Source organism: Chlorocebus sabaeus, chromosome 14 (assembly GCF_047675955.1).
Source record: "Chlorocebus sabaeus isolate Y175 chromosome 14, mChlSab1.0.hap1, whole genome shotgun sequence".
In the NCBI taxonomy this organism is placed as follows: Eukaryota; Metazoa; Chordata; class Mammalia; order Primates; family Cercopithecidae; genus Chlorocebus; species Chlorocebus sabaeus.
In genome coordinates this window covers 70,997,297-71,014,016 of record NC_132917.1, presented here as the reverse complement: position 1 = coordinate 71,014,016, position 16,720 = coordinate 70,997,297, and the positions used below count along the sequence as shown (strand labels likewise).

Genomic DNA, 16,720 nt, shown 5'->3' with positions numbered 1-16,720 from the left:
CCTGATTCTACCTTTAATCCTAGGAAGCATAGTGGTTCTGTAACTCTCTATAGTGATCAATGTGAAATTAATTGCTTGAACAGTAGAGCACTAAAAAACAGAATGGTAGTGAGGTTGTTTTTCTATATACTCTGTAGTTTGTTGCTTTCACTTGCTTATAGGAAATGTGATACTCTGCATTTCATTTTGAAAATAAATGAAGACATAAAAGAAATTTAAGGCCAGGTATGGTGGCTCACGCCTGTAATCCCAGCACTTTGGGAGGCCAAGGCAGGCAGATCACTTGAAGTCAGGAGTTCAAGACCTCCCTGACCAAAATGGTAAAACCTTGTCTCTACCAAAAATACAAAAATTAGCTGGGCATGGTGGCATCCTTCTATAATCCCAGCTACTTGGGAGGCTGAGACACGAGAATTGTTTAAACTAGTAGGTGGAAGTCGCAGTGAGCCAGTCACACCACTGCACTCCAGCCTGGGCTACAGAGCAAGACTCTATCTCAAAAAAAAAAAAAAAAAAAAAAAAAAAAAAAGATTAAGAACTCTCACTGAAGGTAAGTATGTTTTCCATGGGACTTTAGAACAGTCATGTTTGGCATTTTTGTTGACTTAATGGTTTCGCTCTGCCTTTATCCAGCCTCTGAATGAAACATATGTTGTTGAAAACATAAAACAGTTTTAACTAGCTTTGTTAACACTCACTGACATGCTCTTAATCCCAGTGATCAGTATTGCACCAGGACTATTAGAAGCCAGATGTCTGAGCTGTGGGTCAGCTGTGCGCTCCTGCATTCAGGAGTTTAGCAAACTCAGAGACAAGGTACAAGGAAAAGTGCTGGAAGGCTAGGGGCTTGCAGAGACACACATACAGTGTATTCACACACACACACACACACACACACACCCCACACACAAAGAGATTGAGGAAAGACAGTTGAGAAACTTTAAAAATTACAACTTATTTTTCTGGAGATCTAGGTAAGCAATGACAGATATATGCATGGCAGCTTCCAATATTGCAGTAAATACCAAGCCCTACACTTGATCTTAGCCAAAAGGCCGAGAAGCGATTACCAAGCCCTAAGAAGGGCTGAGCAAATAAACAATTGTTTGCTCAAATTCCCCCAGCCCTAATGTTTTACAGGAATACTAGCTTGGCAACATAATTTTGGGTTTTGTTTGTTTGTTTGTTTGTGGAGACGGAGTCTCACTCTGTCACCCAGGCTGGAGTGCAGTGGCTCAATCTCTGCTCACTGCAACCTCCACAGTCCAGGCTCAAACCATTGTCATGCCTTAGCCTTCTGAGTAGCTAGGACTACAGGCATGTGTCACCATCCCCAGCAAATTTTTGCATTTTTAGTAGAGATGAGGTTTCGCCATGTTGGCCAAGCTGGTCTTAAACTCCTGGCCTCAAGTGATTTGCCTGCCTCAGCCTCCCAAAGTGCTAGGATTACAGGCGTAAGCCACTGCACCTGGCCTGGCAACATAATTTTGAAACTATTATATGATTTCAGGTCATAGGATTAAGTATTTCAGAGAAGCCTTCTTTATCCTTCATTTGGGAGCAGGAGGGTTTAGGAATCTAGGATATAATTGATGTTAGTTCTTTCTGAATACCTGTACATTACTCTGTTACACTATGGTGTGCTGTACAGTTTTTACCACTGCCAACCCCCATTCCATTACTAGCATAGTTTTCATGGTAATTCAGAAGTGGTTTTGCATACCATGTACCTTGAGTTGGATCTTAAGGAGTAGAAACTGGTTTCTAGCTAGCAACCCTGATATAATGTCTTCTGACTTTCTAATAAAATATCTAACAAAACATAGAATAAGATGGAAACAACTTACAACCCCCCAAACCAGGAGTGGCATTCACTGGTCTTTTTGAAAAGATTTTCACTGACTGTGAGGCTGATGGAAGTGGATTGAAATGTAGTTTTGGTGGGGGGAAAGGATTAAGTCTCAAGAAAAGTAGTGGGACTTTTATTTTAAAGTAACTCGTGAAAGAAGTAAGACCTAACATACTAGTTATAATTGTGAATGGCTTATATACCCCAACACCCACACACATACAGAATTTTTAAAGAAATGGGGTCTTGCTCTGTTGCCCAGGCTGGACTTGAACCCCTAGGCACAAGTGGTCCTCTCAGTACAGCCTCTTGATTGGCTGTGACTACAGGCATGTGTCACAGTGCCTGGCTAGAATTTCTAAGAGAGAATATAGGTGGCGGGCGCCTGTAGTCTCAGCTATTTGGGAGGCTGAGGCAGGAGAATGGTGTGAACCCAGGAGGCAGAGCTTGCGGTGAACTGAGTTCATGCCACTGCACTCCAGCCTGGGCGACAGAGTGAGACTCCATCTCAAAAAAAAAAAAAAAAGATGCAGTTGGATTAAGGGGGAAAAAAGGGAGAAATCTAATTATATACAACTTGCAAGATACACTCTCACTGGCTATTCAGGCTACAGAAAAACATGGAAAATGCTTAGTGAATTTTAAAATCTTATGGGTCATTTCTAACTAGGATACTTTTTTTTTTTTTACTCTAAGCTTCTGTCATTTCCCCATGGGGTGTCTATTAAGTAAAAATCAGGGTAGATATATTCTAAAATGTCAACAATATTCATTATGTGTGAGTGTCGAGATTAGGGGGGCTTTTTTTCCCTTCCAATTTGGTTTTCTTAGTTCTGATTTCCCAACTCATATGCAAAGAAAATGGATTACTTCCACAATAAGGGAAACAGGTTCACATGTAAAGAACCTAAAAGAGAAACATCTGAATTAAAATGCTTCAGAAAAGGAAAACATAAAATAATGAAGACAGAAAATATCAGGAAATTTCAAACACAAAGCAATATCAGTACTGGATAAAATGGAAATTGAAGGGAAAAAACAGTTCTCTCAAACCCTGCTACTGCTTTATCAACTAAGCTGATTATGTAATATTCTAAATCCTTTGTTGTCATTTCCACAGTGTTCAGAATATGAATAGGAACAAAGATCATCAAGATTCAGGAGGATGGCAAAACCCAGTCCAAGGAAAATAAGAATCATAGTAAAGTGATACAGGAGCTGAAAGACAAAATAGCCAGTATAAAAAAGAACCTAACAGGTCTGACAGAGCTGAATAACACAATGATTTCATAATGCAATCACAAGTATTAACAGCAGAATAAACCAAGCTGAGGAAAGAATATTAGAACTTGAAGACTGGTTCTCTAAAATAAGACAGGCCAGGCATGGTGGCTCACACCTGTAATCCCAGGACTTTGGAAGGCTGAGGCGGGGATCACCTGAGGTCAGGAGTTAGAGACCAGCCTGGCCAACATGATGAAACGCCGTCTGTACTAAAAATACAAAAATTAGCTGGGCGTGGTGGCAAGCACCTGTAATCCCAGCTTACTCAGGAGGCTGAGGCAGGAGAATCTCTTGAACCTGGGAAGCAGAGGTTGCAGTGAGCTGAGATCATATCACAGCACTCCAGCCTAGGCAACAAGCGTGAAACTCCATTTCAAAAAATTTAAATAAGACAGTCAAAAATAAAGAAGAATAAAAAGGAATGAACAAAAACCTCCAAGAAGTATGAGATTATGTAAAGAGGACAAATCTATGTATCATTGGCATCCCTGAAAGGGAGGGGAACAAAGTAAATAACTTGAAAGATATATTTTAGGATTGATACGGTTTGGCTCTGTATCCCCCCAAATCTCGTCTTGTAGCTCTCTTAATTCCCATGTGTTGTGGGAGGGACCTGATGACAGATGACTGAATTATGAGGGTGAGTCTTTCTTTGCTGTTCTCATGGCAGTGAATTGGTCTCACGAGATTTGATGGTTTTAAAAAATGGGAGTTTCCCTGCACAAGCTCTCTCTCTTTGCCTGCTGCCATCTATCTAAGATGTGGCTTGTTCCTCCTTGCCTTTTACCTTCTGCCATAATTGTGAGGCCTCCCCAGCCACATGGAACTATAAGTTCAGTAAACCTCCTTCTCTTTTAAATTGCCCAGTCTTGGGTATGTGTTTATCAGCAGTGTGAAAACAGACTAATACAAGGATACCATCCATGAAAACTTCCCCAACCATGTTAGAGAGGCCAACAGTCAAATTCAGGAAACACAGAGAACTCCTGTGGACCTCTTCCTTACACAATATACAAACATAAACTCAAGATGGATTAAAGACAAATGTAAAACCCAAAACTTTTTTTTTTTTTTTGAGACAGAGTCTCGCTCTGTAGCCCAGGCTGGAGTGCAGTGACGTGATCTCTGCTCACTGCAGGGTCCACCTCCCAGGTTCACGCCATTCTCCTGCCTCAGCCTCCAGAGTAGCTGGGACTACAGGCGCTCACCACCACGCCTGGCTAATTTTTTGTATTTTTTAGTAGAGGCGGGGTTTCACCATGTTAGCCAGAATGGTCTCAATCTCCTGACCTCATGGTCTGCCTGCCTCGGCCTCCCAAAGTGCTGGGATTACAGGCCTGAGCCACTGCACCTGGCTAAAACCCAAAACTGTAAAAACCGTGGAAGACAACCTAGGCAATACCATCTTGGACACAGGAATGAGCAAAGATTTAATGACAAAGACACCAAAAGCAATTGCAACAAAAGCCAAAATTGACTAATGAGATCTAAATAACTTAAGAGCTTCTATACAGCAAAAGAAACTATCAACAGGGTAAACAGACAACCTACAGAATGAGAGGAAATATTTGCATACTATGCATATGACAAAGGTCTGATGTCCAGCATCTACAAGGAACTTAAATTTACAAGAGAAAAACAAACCCATTAAAAAGTGGGCAAAGGACATGAACAGACACCTCTCAAAAGGAAGGCATACATACGACCAACAAGCATATGAAAAAAAGCTCAATATCACTGATCATTAGAGAAATGCGAGTCAAAACCACTATGAGATACCATTTCACACCAGTCAGAGTGGCTATTACTAAAAAGTAAAAAAGAAAAAAAAGAAAAAAACACATGCTGGTGAGGTTGTGGAGAAAAGGGAAGGCTTATACAATGTTGGTAGGAGTGTAAATTCAGCCGTTGTGGAAAGCAGTATGGCAATTCCTCAAAGAGCTAAAAGTAAAACTACCATTCAACCCAGCAATCCCATTACTGGGTGTAGACCCAGAGGAATATAAAGCATTCTATCAAAAAGACACCTGTACACAAATGTTCATTGTAGCACTGTTCACAATAGCAAAGACATGGAATCAAGTAAATGCCCATCCAACAGTGACAGACTGGATAAAAAAATAAATGGTACATATACACCATGGAATATTATGCAGCCATAAAAAATAATGAGATTATGTCCTTTGTAGGAACATGGATGGAGTTGCCAGGCTATCATCCTTAGCAAACTAACACAGGAACAGGAAACCAAATACCACATGTTCTCACTTGTAAGTGGGAGCTAACTGATAAGAATTTATGAACACAAGGAACAACAGACACTGGGGTCTACTTGAGGGAGGAGGGTGGGAGGAGAGAGAGGAGCAGAATAGATAACTATTGGGTGCTGAGCTTAATACCTGGTGATATGATAATATGTATAACAAACCCCTGTGACATGTGTTTATGTAACCTTCACATGTACTTCAAACCTAAAATAAAAAAAATTGTAACATCAGAGATTACTGATTACAGAGCACTATAACAGATATAATAATAATGAAAAAGTTTGAAATATTGAGAGAATTACCAAAATGTAACACAGACATTGAGCACATACTGTTGTAAAAAGGCACCAATAGGCTTGCTTGATGCAAGGTTGCCACAAACCTTCGATTTGTAAAAATGCAGTATCTGTGAAGCAAAGTATAGCAAAATGCAATAAAACATGTGCCCATATATAATATTTTTCATTAATTAGACGTGGTTAAGTCCAGTTCCTAAAAATCTTGTTTCTGCTCTCCTTTTGCAATGTTTTCATGGAAAATTTGTGTTATGGGAAAAGGTGAAGAAATTTATTTTATGAAAGGAAGTTGTTTTGATCTAATGCCCTGTGTTATTGGGTATAGATTTGTGGGAAACAGCAGCTATATGCAGACAGGTCAGCATGGCATGCCTCAAATGGGACCTCGGGGACTGGCAGGATGTGAGTCTGAAATAGAGAAGTACATGAGGTGGGGGTTGGCTAGACTGCTTCAACAAAGATTCAGCAGTAATGCATTGTTTTATGTCTCTGTGAGGTTAACAGCCCAAGGTAAGCATTCTGGATAGACAAGTGATCTGGTGCCCACTTGTTCCCTTCCACAGTATTGCTCTGCCACCCCTAGGGCATATATCAGCTGAGTGGCTGAGGGAACACCGTGAAGTCCAGCAGCTGGGAAAGGGAGAGAGCCAAAGGCCACGGCAAGGGGTCTCCTTTTAACCAAGGGATGCCAAAGTGTCCACGTCTCTTGTGGGAACGTTTTGTGATGAATAGGCACTTGACCATATACAGCATGTAAGGTGACAAATGTGATTTTAACTGAACAGCCTGGTGCTCTGGGAAGAAGGAAACAAGTTTAAAGGGGACAGACAGCAGTTTCCACCTAATGTGGCTCTATCGGGATCTGTGTGAATTGCACATAGCATGTTTCTGTTACACCTCTGTGCCCAGCAACCATTTTCATTGGTTGTGCTGGTGAACAGGGGTAAATTTAATAAGAGCGAGCATGCTGTAAAGCTCTTGTACAGTCAGGGCAGCTCTTAAGTGGTCATGTTACTTCTTGCAGCATGAGAATATTTTATTAAGCACTTCATAACTATCTAATTTTCATGTGTGGCTAACTGTAATGTTCAAATACTATTCTTAAGTCTCACTACCAGTAACTTTTCCTCTGAATTCATTAGGTAACTATATATTCTAATTTGGGTAATTATTTTTTGCCTGACTTCACTTCTGGTGGTGGTGCTAGTGAGCTGTGAATCTGTCACCAGGCAGCCTGCAGGAAAGGGATGCCAAACATGAAGCAAGAGGCCTATCAGAGACACTGAAATCGGCAGAGCGAATCACACTCTTTACTAAGAGTTAACAATGTCTGCAAAGAAGTGTAAAATATCCTAGATATATATTGCTTTAGTTTAGGGCAATGTTAAAGAAATGCAGAGTTGTTTAAATATTCATATATTTCATCATTTGAAAGAATACTACATTGATTATATAATTTTCTAGTGGTATGCCAAAAAGTGTTCTCTATGTCTTCCTAATGTTCTGAAAGTATTTTTCTCCCTTGAGGGTTTCCTTACCCAAAAAATGGTCAAAAGCTGAGAGCATTGGTTTTCATTTTATCTCCGCTAGCCAGGTCATGAACTAGTTATATACTTGCTGTATCTTTTTCATACTTCTTGTAAAATGGGAAATTTAAGAAGGGTTACTTTGTAAGAAGACTGAAAAAAAGAATTTTAGGCTCTAAAATGATTTTCCATGATATCTGTATCAGCTATTAGAGATCGTAGAACATCTGCGGAGACCTTGAATTTCTGTTATTGTGAATAACTATTTTCTTAGTCTTATTATTGATAGAACTGGTTGAGAAAAAATAAAAATTATGTTATCTCTAGCTAGTCATTAGACACATTGAATCCTTAGATCCCTTAGACCTCAGGTCAGATCATAAAATCTTTTCTTTTTCTTTCTTTTTTTTTTTTTTTAAGAATTGGGGTCTCATTCTGTTGCCCAGGATGAAGTGCAGTGGCACAGTCTTGGTTCAATGAAACCTTGACCTCCTGGATTCAAGTGATCCTCCACCCTCAGCCTCCCAGGTAGCTGAGACTACAGGCACACACCACTACGCCTGGCTAATTTTAAAATTTTTTTTGTAGGGACAGGGTCATGCTATGTTGCTCAGGCTGGTCTCAAACTCCTGGCCTCAAGCAGTCCTCCTGCCTCAGCCTCACAAATTGCTGGGATTACAGTTGTGAGCCGCCACACCCAGCTCAAGATCATTCTTAACTGCAGAGTAATAACTTCTGAAGGAAAGAGATGAAGGAAAAACTGGAAGGGGTAAGTCCCTCTGTGACAGTAAGTCTGAGCTACTCCCCTTTGCTTGCTAGGTGGAGGAGGAACTGCAGGAGCAAGACTTCTTGGACCGCTGCTTCCAAGAGATGCTGGATGAAGAAGACCAAGACTGGTTTATTCCATCACGAGACCTGCCTCAGGCCATGGGACAGTTGCAACAGCAGTTAAATGGACTGTCAGTCAGCGAAGGTCATGATTCTGAAGATATTTTGGTAAGAGCCATATGTAGTTCCTCATGTTATGTAGTGAAAAGAATATAGGATTTGGAATGACAGACTTTCTTTCTGGCCCTACAACCCTCAACAAGTCTCTGGAGCCCTGTGAGCTATTGTTTCTTTGCTCGTTTTATGGGCATTATTAAGGGGTGTATTGAAGATGCATTCCTCCTCATAAAGCACTATGAAACAGTACTGTTGCCAGCATCACCAGTTTTATTTTCTTTTTGCTTGCCAAGATTGGATGCCACCAACCTTTACTTTCTAATGGGATCTTCAAAGTAGAACTGGGATTAAGGATAACAATTTGAACACTGAAGAAGTTTCTTCTCAAGTTATCATTTGCTGCCATTCTCCTCTTTTACTATCCCTCAAATCTGTATTTAATATACTTCTAAATGATTCTGTTATAAAAATTAACCGTTCATTTTGAAAGAAATGTACTCCTGAGAGGTCATTTTCTCCACTTAGAATTAGAAAAACAGATAAATGAATTTCCTGCCTTTCATATTTATGTAGTGTCAGAAGTCTGTGAGCAGGCTGGGCACAGTGGCTCATGCCTGTAATCCCAGCACTTTGGGAGGCTGAGGCGGGTGGATCACCTGAGGTCAGGAGTTCGAGACCAGCCTGGCCAACATGGTGAAACCCTATCTCTACTAAAAAAATACAAAAATTAGCCAGGCATGGTGGTGCATGCCTGTAGTCCCAGCTTGGAAGGCCGAGGCAGGAGAATTGCTTGAACCTGGGAGGCGGAGGTTGCGGTGAGCCGAGATTGCACCACTGCACTCCAGCCTGGGCGACAGAGCAAGACTGTCTCAAAAAAAAAAAAAAGTCCATGAGCAATATAGTTTTCATACAACTCATGTTCTGAACAATCTTTCCCTGTGGTTTGCTAAGGTGTTGCATATTCACAAGACAGTAGAGAACCAAAGAGAGTACAGAAAGATGAAGAAAAATAGAGATTGTGGCATCCAACCTGGTCTGATCGAGTACCCAGGTTTTCACCAAGTGAAAAATTAATTAATTGTTAACTTTTCTCAATTAATTGTACTCAGTTAATTGAAAAATTCTTCTTGGAGTTGAACTTACAGGCCTCTGAGGAGATTTTGGAAAGCATCAGGAGGGAAACAAGAGTCTAAAGAAGGAAGAAGATGCGCTTGCTCAGGGCTATGTCAAGAGCAATTGAGAACAACCTAGCAATAACAGCCTGAGTTACAAGGAATTTTCTTTCTTTCTCTCCCTAAAGCTAAGGGGAAGGTACTGATAATGATGGACTGGGGAAGTTTTAAAATGCAGCTTGCCTTAGGATTTATTATCTCTTGGTTCTTATTTCAGAGCAAAAGTAACCTGAACCCAGATGCCAAGGAGTTTATTCCAGGAGAGAAGTACTGAGCCGACAAAGCTTTGAGGAGGACTTGTCTGTCCCCACATCTGGGGATAGTAATGCACAAAATAGTGGAGCTGAAGATGGGGATGGGGCGGGCGAGGGACGCACAGCGGGAAGGGGAGTGGTGGTCTCACGATACTGTGACTCTGAGTAACTAATATGCTCAGTCTTATTCTACAAGCCTCTGAGTATTTCTGTTTTGTTCTGCTGATTTTTGTTTGGAGCAGTTTCCTGTTTTGTTTTTTTGAATAGCTCTTTCGAGTTAAGGAAATTGCATTTTCCCCACTTCATCAGGAGTGTTCTGCGGTGTGTGTTTAAACAAAATAAGCTGACCAAGATAAACTGGATATTTAGGAAATGCCCCTCTTACCCTGCTGTATACTTACCAAGGACAGTGAGCCCCTGGAGAACTTTTTGTGGAATCTATTGAATTGGATGGGAAAAGGGACAAGCAGAAAGAGCAGGTAGTGCAAACCAGAATTTGAGGCTCAGCTCCCCCATCGCTGGGGTCTCCTGCAATGAACTGGGATAACCAATGCCCTGCCGAGCCCTTGCCTGTTCGTCCTGAACCCCATTCAAGAAAACGCAGACTTAGAGTACTTAGTTTACAGTAACTTTGATGATTGTTGAAAGTTGTAAATCAGAAGGTGGGGCTGTGATGGTGGTTGTCACTTGAGTCATTTAGTTACTGTTGTCCTGTTCATAAGCCTGTGTTCACCATTACCATCAGACTCACCATTTATAAGTAGAAGAGCACTATTGTTGATCTGCCACCTCATCTTTCATGAAGTCTATTCCCTGGCCTCCTTTCCACCCTATCCTACTCTGTTTTTAAGAAAAGATATTGCTGCCAAAGGCATAGGGGAGGCCTGGTGTGCTGGCAATTAGCATGAGCCTGCAGAAGTCATCCTTGAATCTGTTGTGTCTTAATTTTATTTGGACAGCTTTTTTTTTCCAGCCTCATCAACACTTGGTCTTCCTGGTGTCTCAATTCCCTCAGACAAGTTTATGCACATTTTAAAGGATATATTTTTCAGCACACTAGTAAGAAGCTCAGTTCATGGTTTGGATATTTCTTCCCACATTACAGAATTTTGGAAAGGAACTCAAAACCAGCCTAGGAAAGTGAGTCCTGCTTGACCCATGTGACTGTGTACCTGACCCTCTGGGATCTTTTCAGCTATTAAAACATTTTACTGTTCCCACATACCCAGCTTTGCAGGTTTCCTAGATTGACCTCTTAGGATATGTTTCTTTGTCTTTCCTGCCTTTAACTTGTTGGGGTCTTTTGTTGCTACACCTAAAGAACTAAACTGGGTGCTAGGAGCTGCCTTTGTATATAGAGATGTAGATGACAGTGTGATGTATAAGAGACCATCCAGGCCATTCTCCCAGGGATGAGGACTTGAAGAGCCCTAAAGATAATAGTGGCTTCTCTCTGATTGCTACTATGCTGTGTGATAGGCCTAATAGGGAAAAGATACGTAACTTGAAATAAAGTTGGCATAAATTCAGTATGTGGATGTGGGACAGAGGTTGGAAGGAAAGGACTAGGGTATGGAAAGCTGAAGAAATTCTCCTTTTGAGCTCTTGTTGACTCTTTGAACAGTGACAAGCTAATGCCAGATTTAAAATACACATTTTTTCCTATTTAAGTCTGTAGGATTATATCACTTGAAAAATTGCATTCCTTGTTAGGTCACATGTCATAGGAGAGTAGCTTAGAGAACTTGCATTACCAGACACATTAATTCCCAAAGCCTCTGTGTTGAGAAAATGAAACTGTTAACTCTTTTTCAGGGAGGAATATGAATAAAGAAACTTCTTTATTCAAGCTTCAACTTTCAGCTGGGTTGTTCCCTCTAAAAAGGAAAGGACATTGCAAGTGCATAGAGGAAATCTCTCCCTTCTGGGACTGCTTTTTCTCCTTCATCCTCCATGAGCCTGTCCAAGCTCAGAATTCTGAAGGTGGTTAGAAATGTGTTGGGATTGCAGAGAGAAAGGAGCTTGTCTTTCCTCTGCTGTGCTGGTCTGTTTTGGATGTCAGTCTTCAGCCTGGTTTCACAAGGCATATTTGGTCAGGACTATGAAAACTTCCTGCCAGTTTAGCATGGACACTGAGGGCTGGCATTTCTAGTCCTCTTCAGACACTGAATGTGCTGACTCCAGGTATAGGAAGCAGCTAGCAAAGTGATTCTTTTTAAAATGCATAGGACTCTGCTTCCAGTGGTTCCTCTTGTAGTCCAACTCTTTTTGCCATCTATTTTATGTTGGGAGGTGGGGGCACAATTGTCACTCACGACACAGGCTCTGCTAGTTAGAGTTTACTACCTTCTTAGCAGAAAATGCATCTTGTTGGACCTTCACTGGGGAAAGGCTGGGAGCCTCTGGCTGTCTTTGACTTTTCTCACAGGAGTAGAACCAGCAAGCCAGGCTGGAACCCTTTACCCTTAGATGGTGAGACTTGTATTTGTAAGGGGTAATTTTGATGTTGAATTTAAGCCACTACTCTGTTTAAACTTTTTTTTTTAAATTGGCAACTAGAAGTTTGAGAATTTGTATAGAAATAGAACATGTAGGCTGGGCGCAGTGGCTCACACCTGTAATCCCAGCACTTTGGGAGGCCGAGGCGGGTGGATCATGAGGTCAGGAGTTCAAGACCAACCTGGCCAACATGGTGAAACCCCATCTCTACTAAAAATACAAAAATTACCCGGGTGCGGTGGCAGGCACCTATAATCCCAGCTACTCAGGAGGCTGAGGCAGGAGAATTGCTTGAACCCAGTGGGTGGAGGTTACAGTGAGCTAAGATTGCGCCACTGCACTCCAGCCTGGGTGACAGAGCAAGACTCCGTCTCAAAAAAAAAAAAAAAAAAAAAGAGAAGAAGTAGAACATGTATTTTTAACAGTTGCCACTCTGGCTGGTCCCAGTGTTAGTTTATTAGTGATTGATCTGTAATTATTGGGATTATTTATTCAACTCTAAAATTCCAAGATGAAAATAATTTATCTCTTTATTTTCAAGGGAAAAAAAGCGAAATGAATGCCTTTTCAGTTTCTCCACCTTTGAACTGCAGCAGAAAATTCAAGGATACAGCCTAGGCCTGGGCAAATGCAGCCAAAAGCCAGTTTCTGGCAATAATAGTTGACTTTTGGGAATCACATAAGGGTGAAACTAGAAACCATCCTAAGGAGAAGGCTTGACCTTTGTAGCACCTTTAGTTTCCAAAGTCACAGCAGCTGGGGTCCTTTTTTTTTTTTTTTTAAAGCATAGTCTCACTCTGTCACCCAGGCCGGAGTGCAGTGATATGACCATATCTCACTGCAGCCTCAAATTCCTGGGCTCAAGCAATCCTCACATCTCAGCCTCCTGAGTAGCTGGGACTATAGGCACGCACCATCACGGCCAGCTAATTATTTTTATTATTTTTATGTTTTGTAGAGACTGGATCTTTCTCTATTTCCCAAGCTGTTCTTAAATTTTTGTGCTCAAGTGATTCTCCCACCTCAGCCTCCCAAAGTGCTGGGGATTATAGGCTGGGTGTGGTGAGCCACCCGAGCCTGCAGTCTCTTTAATTAAGGTTATAATGCTAACCATGGCTTAAAATACTAAGCAGCATTTTCCAAATTGTTGATTACTATTACATTGATTTTGGGGAAGCTGGGAAGTAAGGAGGTGAGGTGAATACTCTGTTGGTTAACACGTGTTAGAGAGGAAAGTTGTGTAAAGAGGCCGCCAAAGTAAACAGCATGAATGAATCTTCTTGTATTAGGGCGGCTGCAAACCCCAGGTAGACAAATGACAGCCCAGGCTCCTGAATCATCGGGAACCCAGGAGTCTGCCCTACTGTGAGGAGGGGGCAGGCCTTCTTCAATAAGGATCCCACCATCACGGGCTAATAATCTTTCTCAGTTTAGGTGATATTGAGGTATTGGGACTGTTAGAAATCTGACAGATTTGACCAAGATTTGGAGATATGCACATATTGGGAAGGACTGGGTGTCCCTAGCCGCTCTCCTCTGGGATAACGCGGACGTCATTAGTTTGGGAAGCAGGTGGGGAGAAGAGGAGGATTGACTCCGATTTGGAGTGTAGTGGGGTCCTTGATGTCCTTCTGCCTCTGTCCACCTTTCCCCGTGTGACTCACTGCAGCCCGCATTGCTCACAGGGATCATTAGTTCTCCCGGTAGGCAGAGCACCTTCTGCAGACGCTGCTCTGCTGCCTTGTGAATTTTCTCCACAGACTTGGTTAGTTACAATTTGAAAACAGTTTTTTGTTTTTTGGTTTTTGTGGTTTTTTTCCTTTGTTTTAATCTTCTCATATTGAAACTGCTATTCATGACAGGGAAAGGGGAGCAGGAAGCCAACCCAGGGAAACATGAGAGTTTCCTGCATACCACTTGGCCACCTGCCCTCACTGGCCAAACCCCTAGTGCTGTTCCCAGTCAGTCTGGTTTTTAGAGGCATCATGGGAATAGAACAGCTGGATACACTATTCTCGACAGGGTGTCAGGCAGGAGATTCACCTTCCCCAGTCCCAGGGGACAGGAGAGAAATCTGTAAAGGGACAGATGCACCATCTTTATTTTAAAGGAAAAAGCTCCCTCAGATTTTGTTACTAGGAGTCTCCTTTGTGACATTTGCTGGGCTTTCTCCTCAATCCTACCTTCCTATTGGCTACCTTTTATATAAAAATAATAAACATTTTAGACTAATATGACAAAAATGAGATAAAATCTTTAAAATATTTTACTAGTTTACAGTTACTAAAATGTGCTTACTATAAAATAGTAAAATATTTTACTCTGGAAATCATCACTAAGTAATTATTCTGTCCTGTTGATTGTGAGCCTTCAAAAATGTTTAATACTTGAAGGATGGTTTGGGAGGCAGGGAGTCGTTTTCTTAAAAACAAAGCAACTTTAATGAGGCATATGTTACATATCATAAAACACCCATTTCAAGTGTACAATTCAGTGATTTTAGTAACTTCCCTCAGTGGTGTAGCTATAACTATTACTCAGTTTTAGAACATTTTTATCCCTCCTGATAAGATCCTTCATGCTGTTTTACAGTTAATCCTGTTCTTACCCCCAGCAACCACCAATCTACTTTCTCTATAAATTTGCCTTTTCTAGACAGTTCGAATCAATGGAATCATACAATATGTGGTCTCTTGGGTCTGGCTTTTTTACTTAGCTAATGTTTTTGAGGTTCGTCCATGACATACAACACGTTTTGGTAGTTTGTTCCTTTTATTGCTGAGTAGAATTCCATTGATGGATGTACCACATTTTGTCAGCAGAGAGCCTTTTAAACTTGGATTCCAGCTTCCTGTGGTCTAAATGGAACCCTCCGAACGTAAGACTTATAGAGGAAGCTGCTGTGCCTGTCAAAGAAAACCTACTAATCAGAACGAGCTTTGTCATCCGGCGTCAGAACTGCTGCAGAAATTTTTACAATTTTGCAACTTCTTTTTTTACAAGGAACTTTTGTGCTACTACACATCAGGACTTTTGAAGCATCCAATAAATCCATTTAATAAATATGAGCGTGTGTCTGAGTAGACAAGAAAGTGAAACCATCCATGCTACATTGGATAATTTTTCCTCCCCCAGACTGGACAGGGAATCTCAGCTTTCGAAATAGAGTATCCTGTCTCCATTTACAAAGCTGCACAGGTATTAAAGATCGTTCTGCCTTTGTTAGGCAGATTTGGAGGGGAGGCCCAACAGCAAAGATGGAGAGGAAAAGGGAGTGGAACTTGGGGAACAGGAAGCCCCCCAGGGTCTGTGCAGGGCTGCTCAGCTCTTGAGGATATTGTAGATGGTGAGGTAGTGATGGTGTCCCGGGGCAGCCCAGCACCTCCACTGGGCCCAGAAGGCCTTGACTTTGGACACTTACCCTTGTTTCACAAGTGTTTAAAAGCTGTTTTTGCTTTTGTTTTTTTTCCTAATCATTACTTAGTAGTTACTAATCCTTCTTTGGGGGAGGGGCAAGGCTTTAAAACTTAAGAAAATAATTTTCATAAAAATATCAAAAATGGAAAAAATTTACTTTGTAAAAACTTTGCTATACAAACCAAATGGCAGCTGTTGAGAATCTCAATAAAATGTTAAATGCATTTGCTGGCAGTGGTACCCTTTTGCCTAAAGTTGGGTCATTGTGTCATACCGTGTGTGTTTGGGGGCGGGGGCGGTGGGGAGGTGTGAAATTTTTTGTCTCACACATAAGTTGTCTCATGGGTCATAATCTTAGTTGCAGTTTTCCTTTCAAATAGGGTTACAAAGCAGAAAACATGGGCTTGGAAGTGACAGACCTGAGTGAATCCCACCTTCACTACTTTGTGCCATTGGCCTGAACTTTATTTACAAATAACCTCTTTATTTGTAAAGGTGCAACACCTCTCCCCTGGAACTATAATGACAGAATTTTAAAATACTGCCTGACACATAATAGGCACTTAATACATGGTTGCCAATAGTCACAATGATATGTACAACTTTGAACAAAGAGTCAGTGACATCTTTGGGCTAGAAGAGAAACTAGACATTTGTTTTCCTGTTTCTGGGCAAAACTGACTACCTCCCTAGAAAACAAGTATTTCCTATCTGCCTTTCAACTATTGAACAAGTTTGAGAGCCTGCTACATGTCAAGCATTGTCTTAGGGATGGGGCTATGGGGGTTACCAGGCAGCCACAATCCCTGCTGTTGTGATTATGGTTTGGCAATGCCTAATTATTTAAACTGAAACCTCGTTCAAATCTCCCAGTGATTTCTTGAGGGGCTTTATCATATTGTTAAAAAATGATATGGGACCAGCCCAAGGCCCATGGGTTTTGCCCTGAGCCTTATTTCTTAGCCTCATTCCTAAAAACAGAGGGTGGGGGTTGGGGTATTCTGAGCTGACTTGCCTATTTACAGCTTTTTAAAATAGTATAGTTATATGTAGTTTTGTGTATATAGGGTTTACTAGAATGTAACTTCCTTGAAGAGGTGGATGTATATTTATTTTAAAAATTCCATTAAAAAAAGATAAAATTTCATTAACTTAGTTGAAGTATAATGTACAGAAAGGTACAGATATTTTATGTGCAGTTCTATGAATTT

The 16,720-nt window shown here is 41.2% G+C and overlaps 1 protein-coding gene across 4 annotated transcripts in view; it reads left to right on the top strand.

Moving 5' to 3' along the window:
• The window catches only part of PAIP2B (poly(A) binding protein interacting protein 2B), a 42,439-nt gene extending 26,706 nt beyond the window's left edge, over positions 1 to 15,733 (top strand). For all 4 annotated transcript variants that reach the window (XM_007970286.3, XM_007970285.3, XM_007970287.3 and 1 more), the window contains 2 exons: positions 8,042 to 8,218; positions 9,557 to 15,733. In XM_007970286.3, coding sequence (XP_007968477.2) covers positions 8,042 to 8,218; positions 9,557 to 9,613 — 234 coding nt within the window. In that variant the 3' untranslated portion in view covers positions 9,614 to 15,733. The remainder of the gene's footprint in view (positions 1 to 8,041; positions 8,219 to 9,556) is intronic.
• Positions 15,734 to 16,720: the final 987 nt, after the last annotated feature.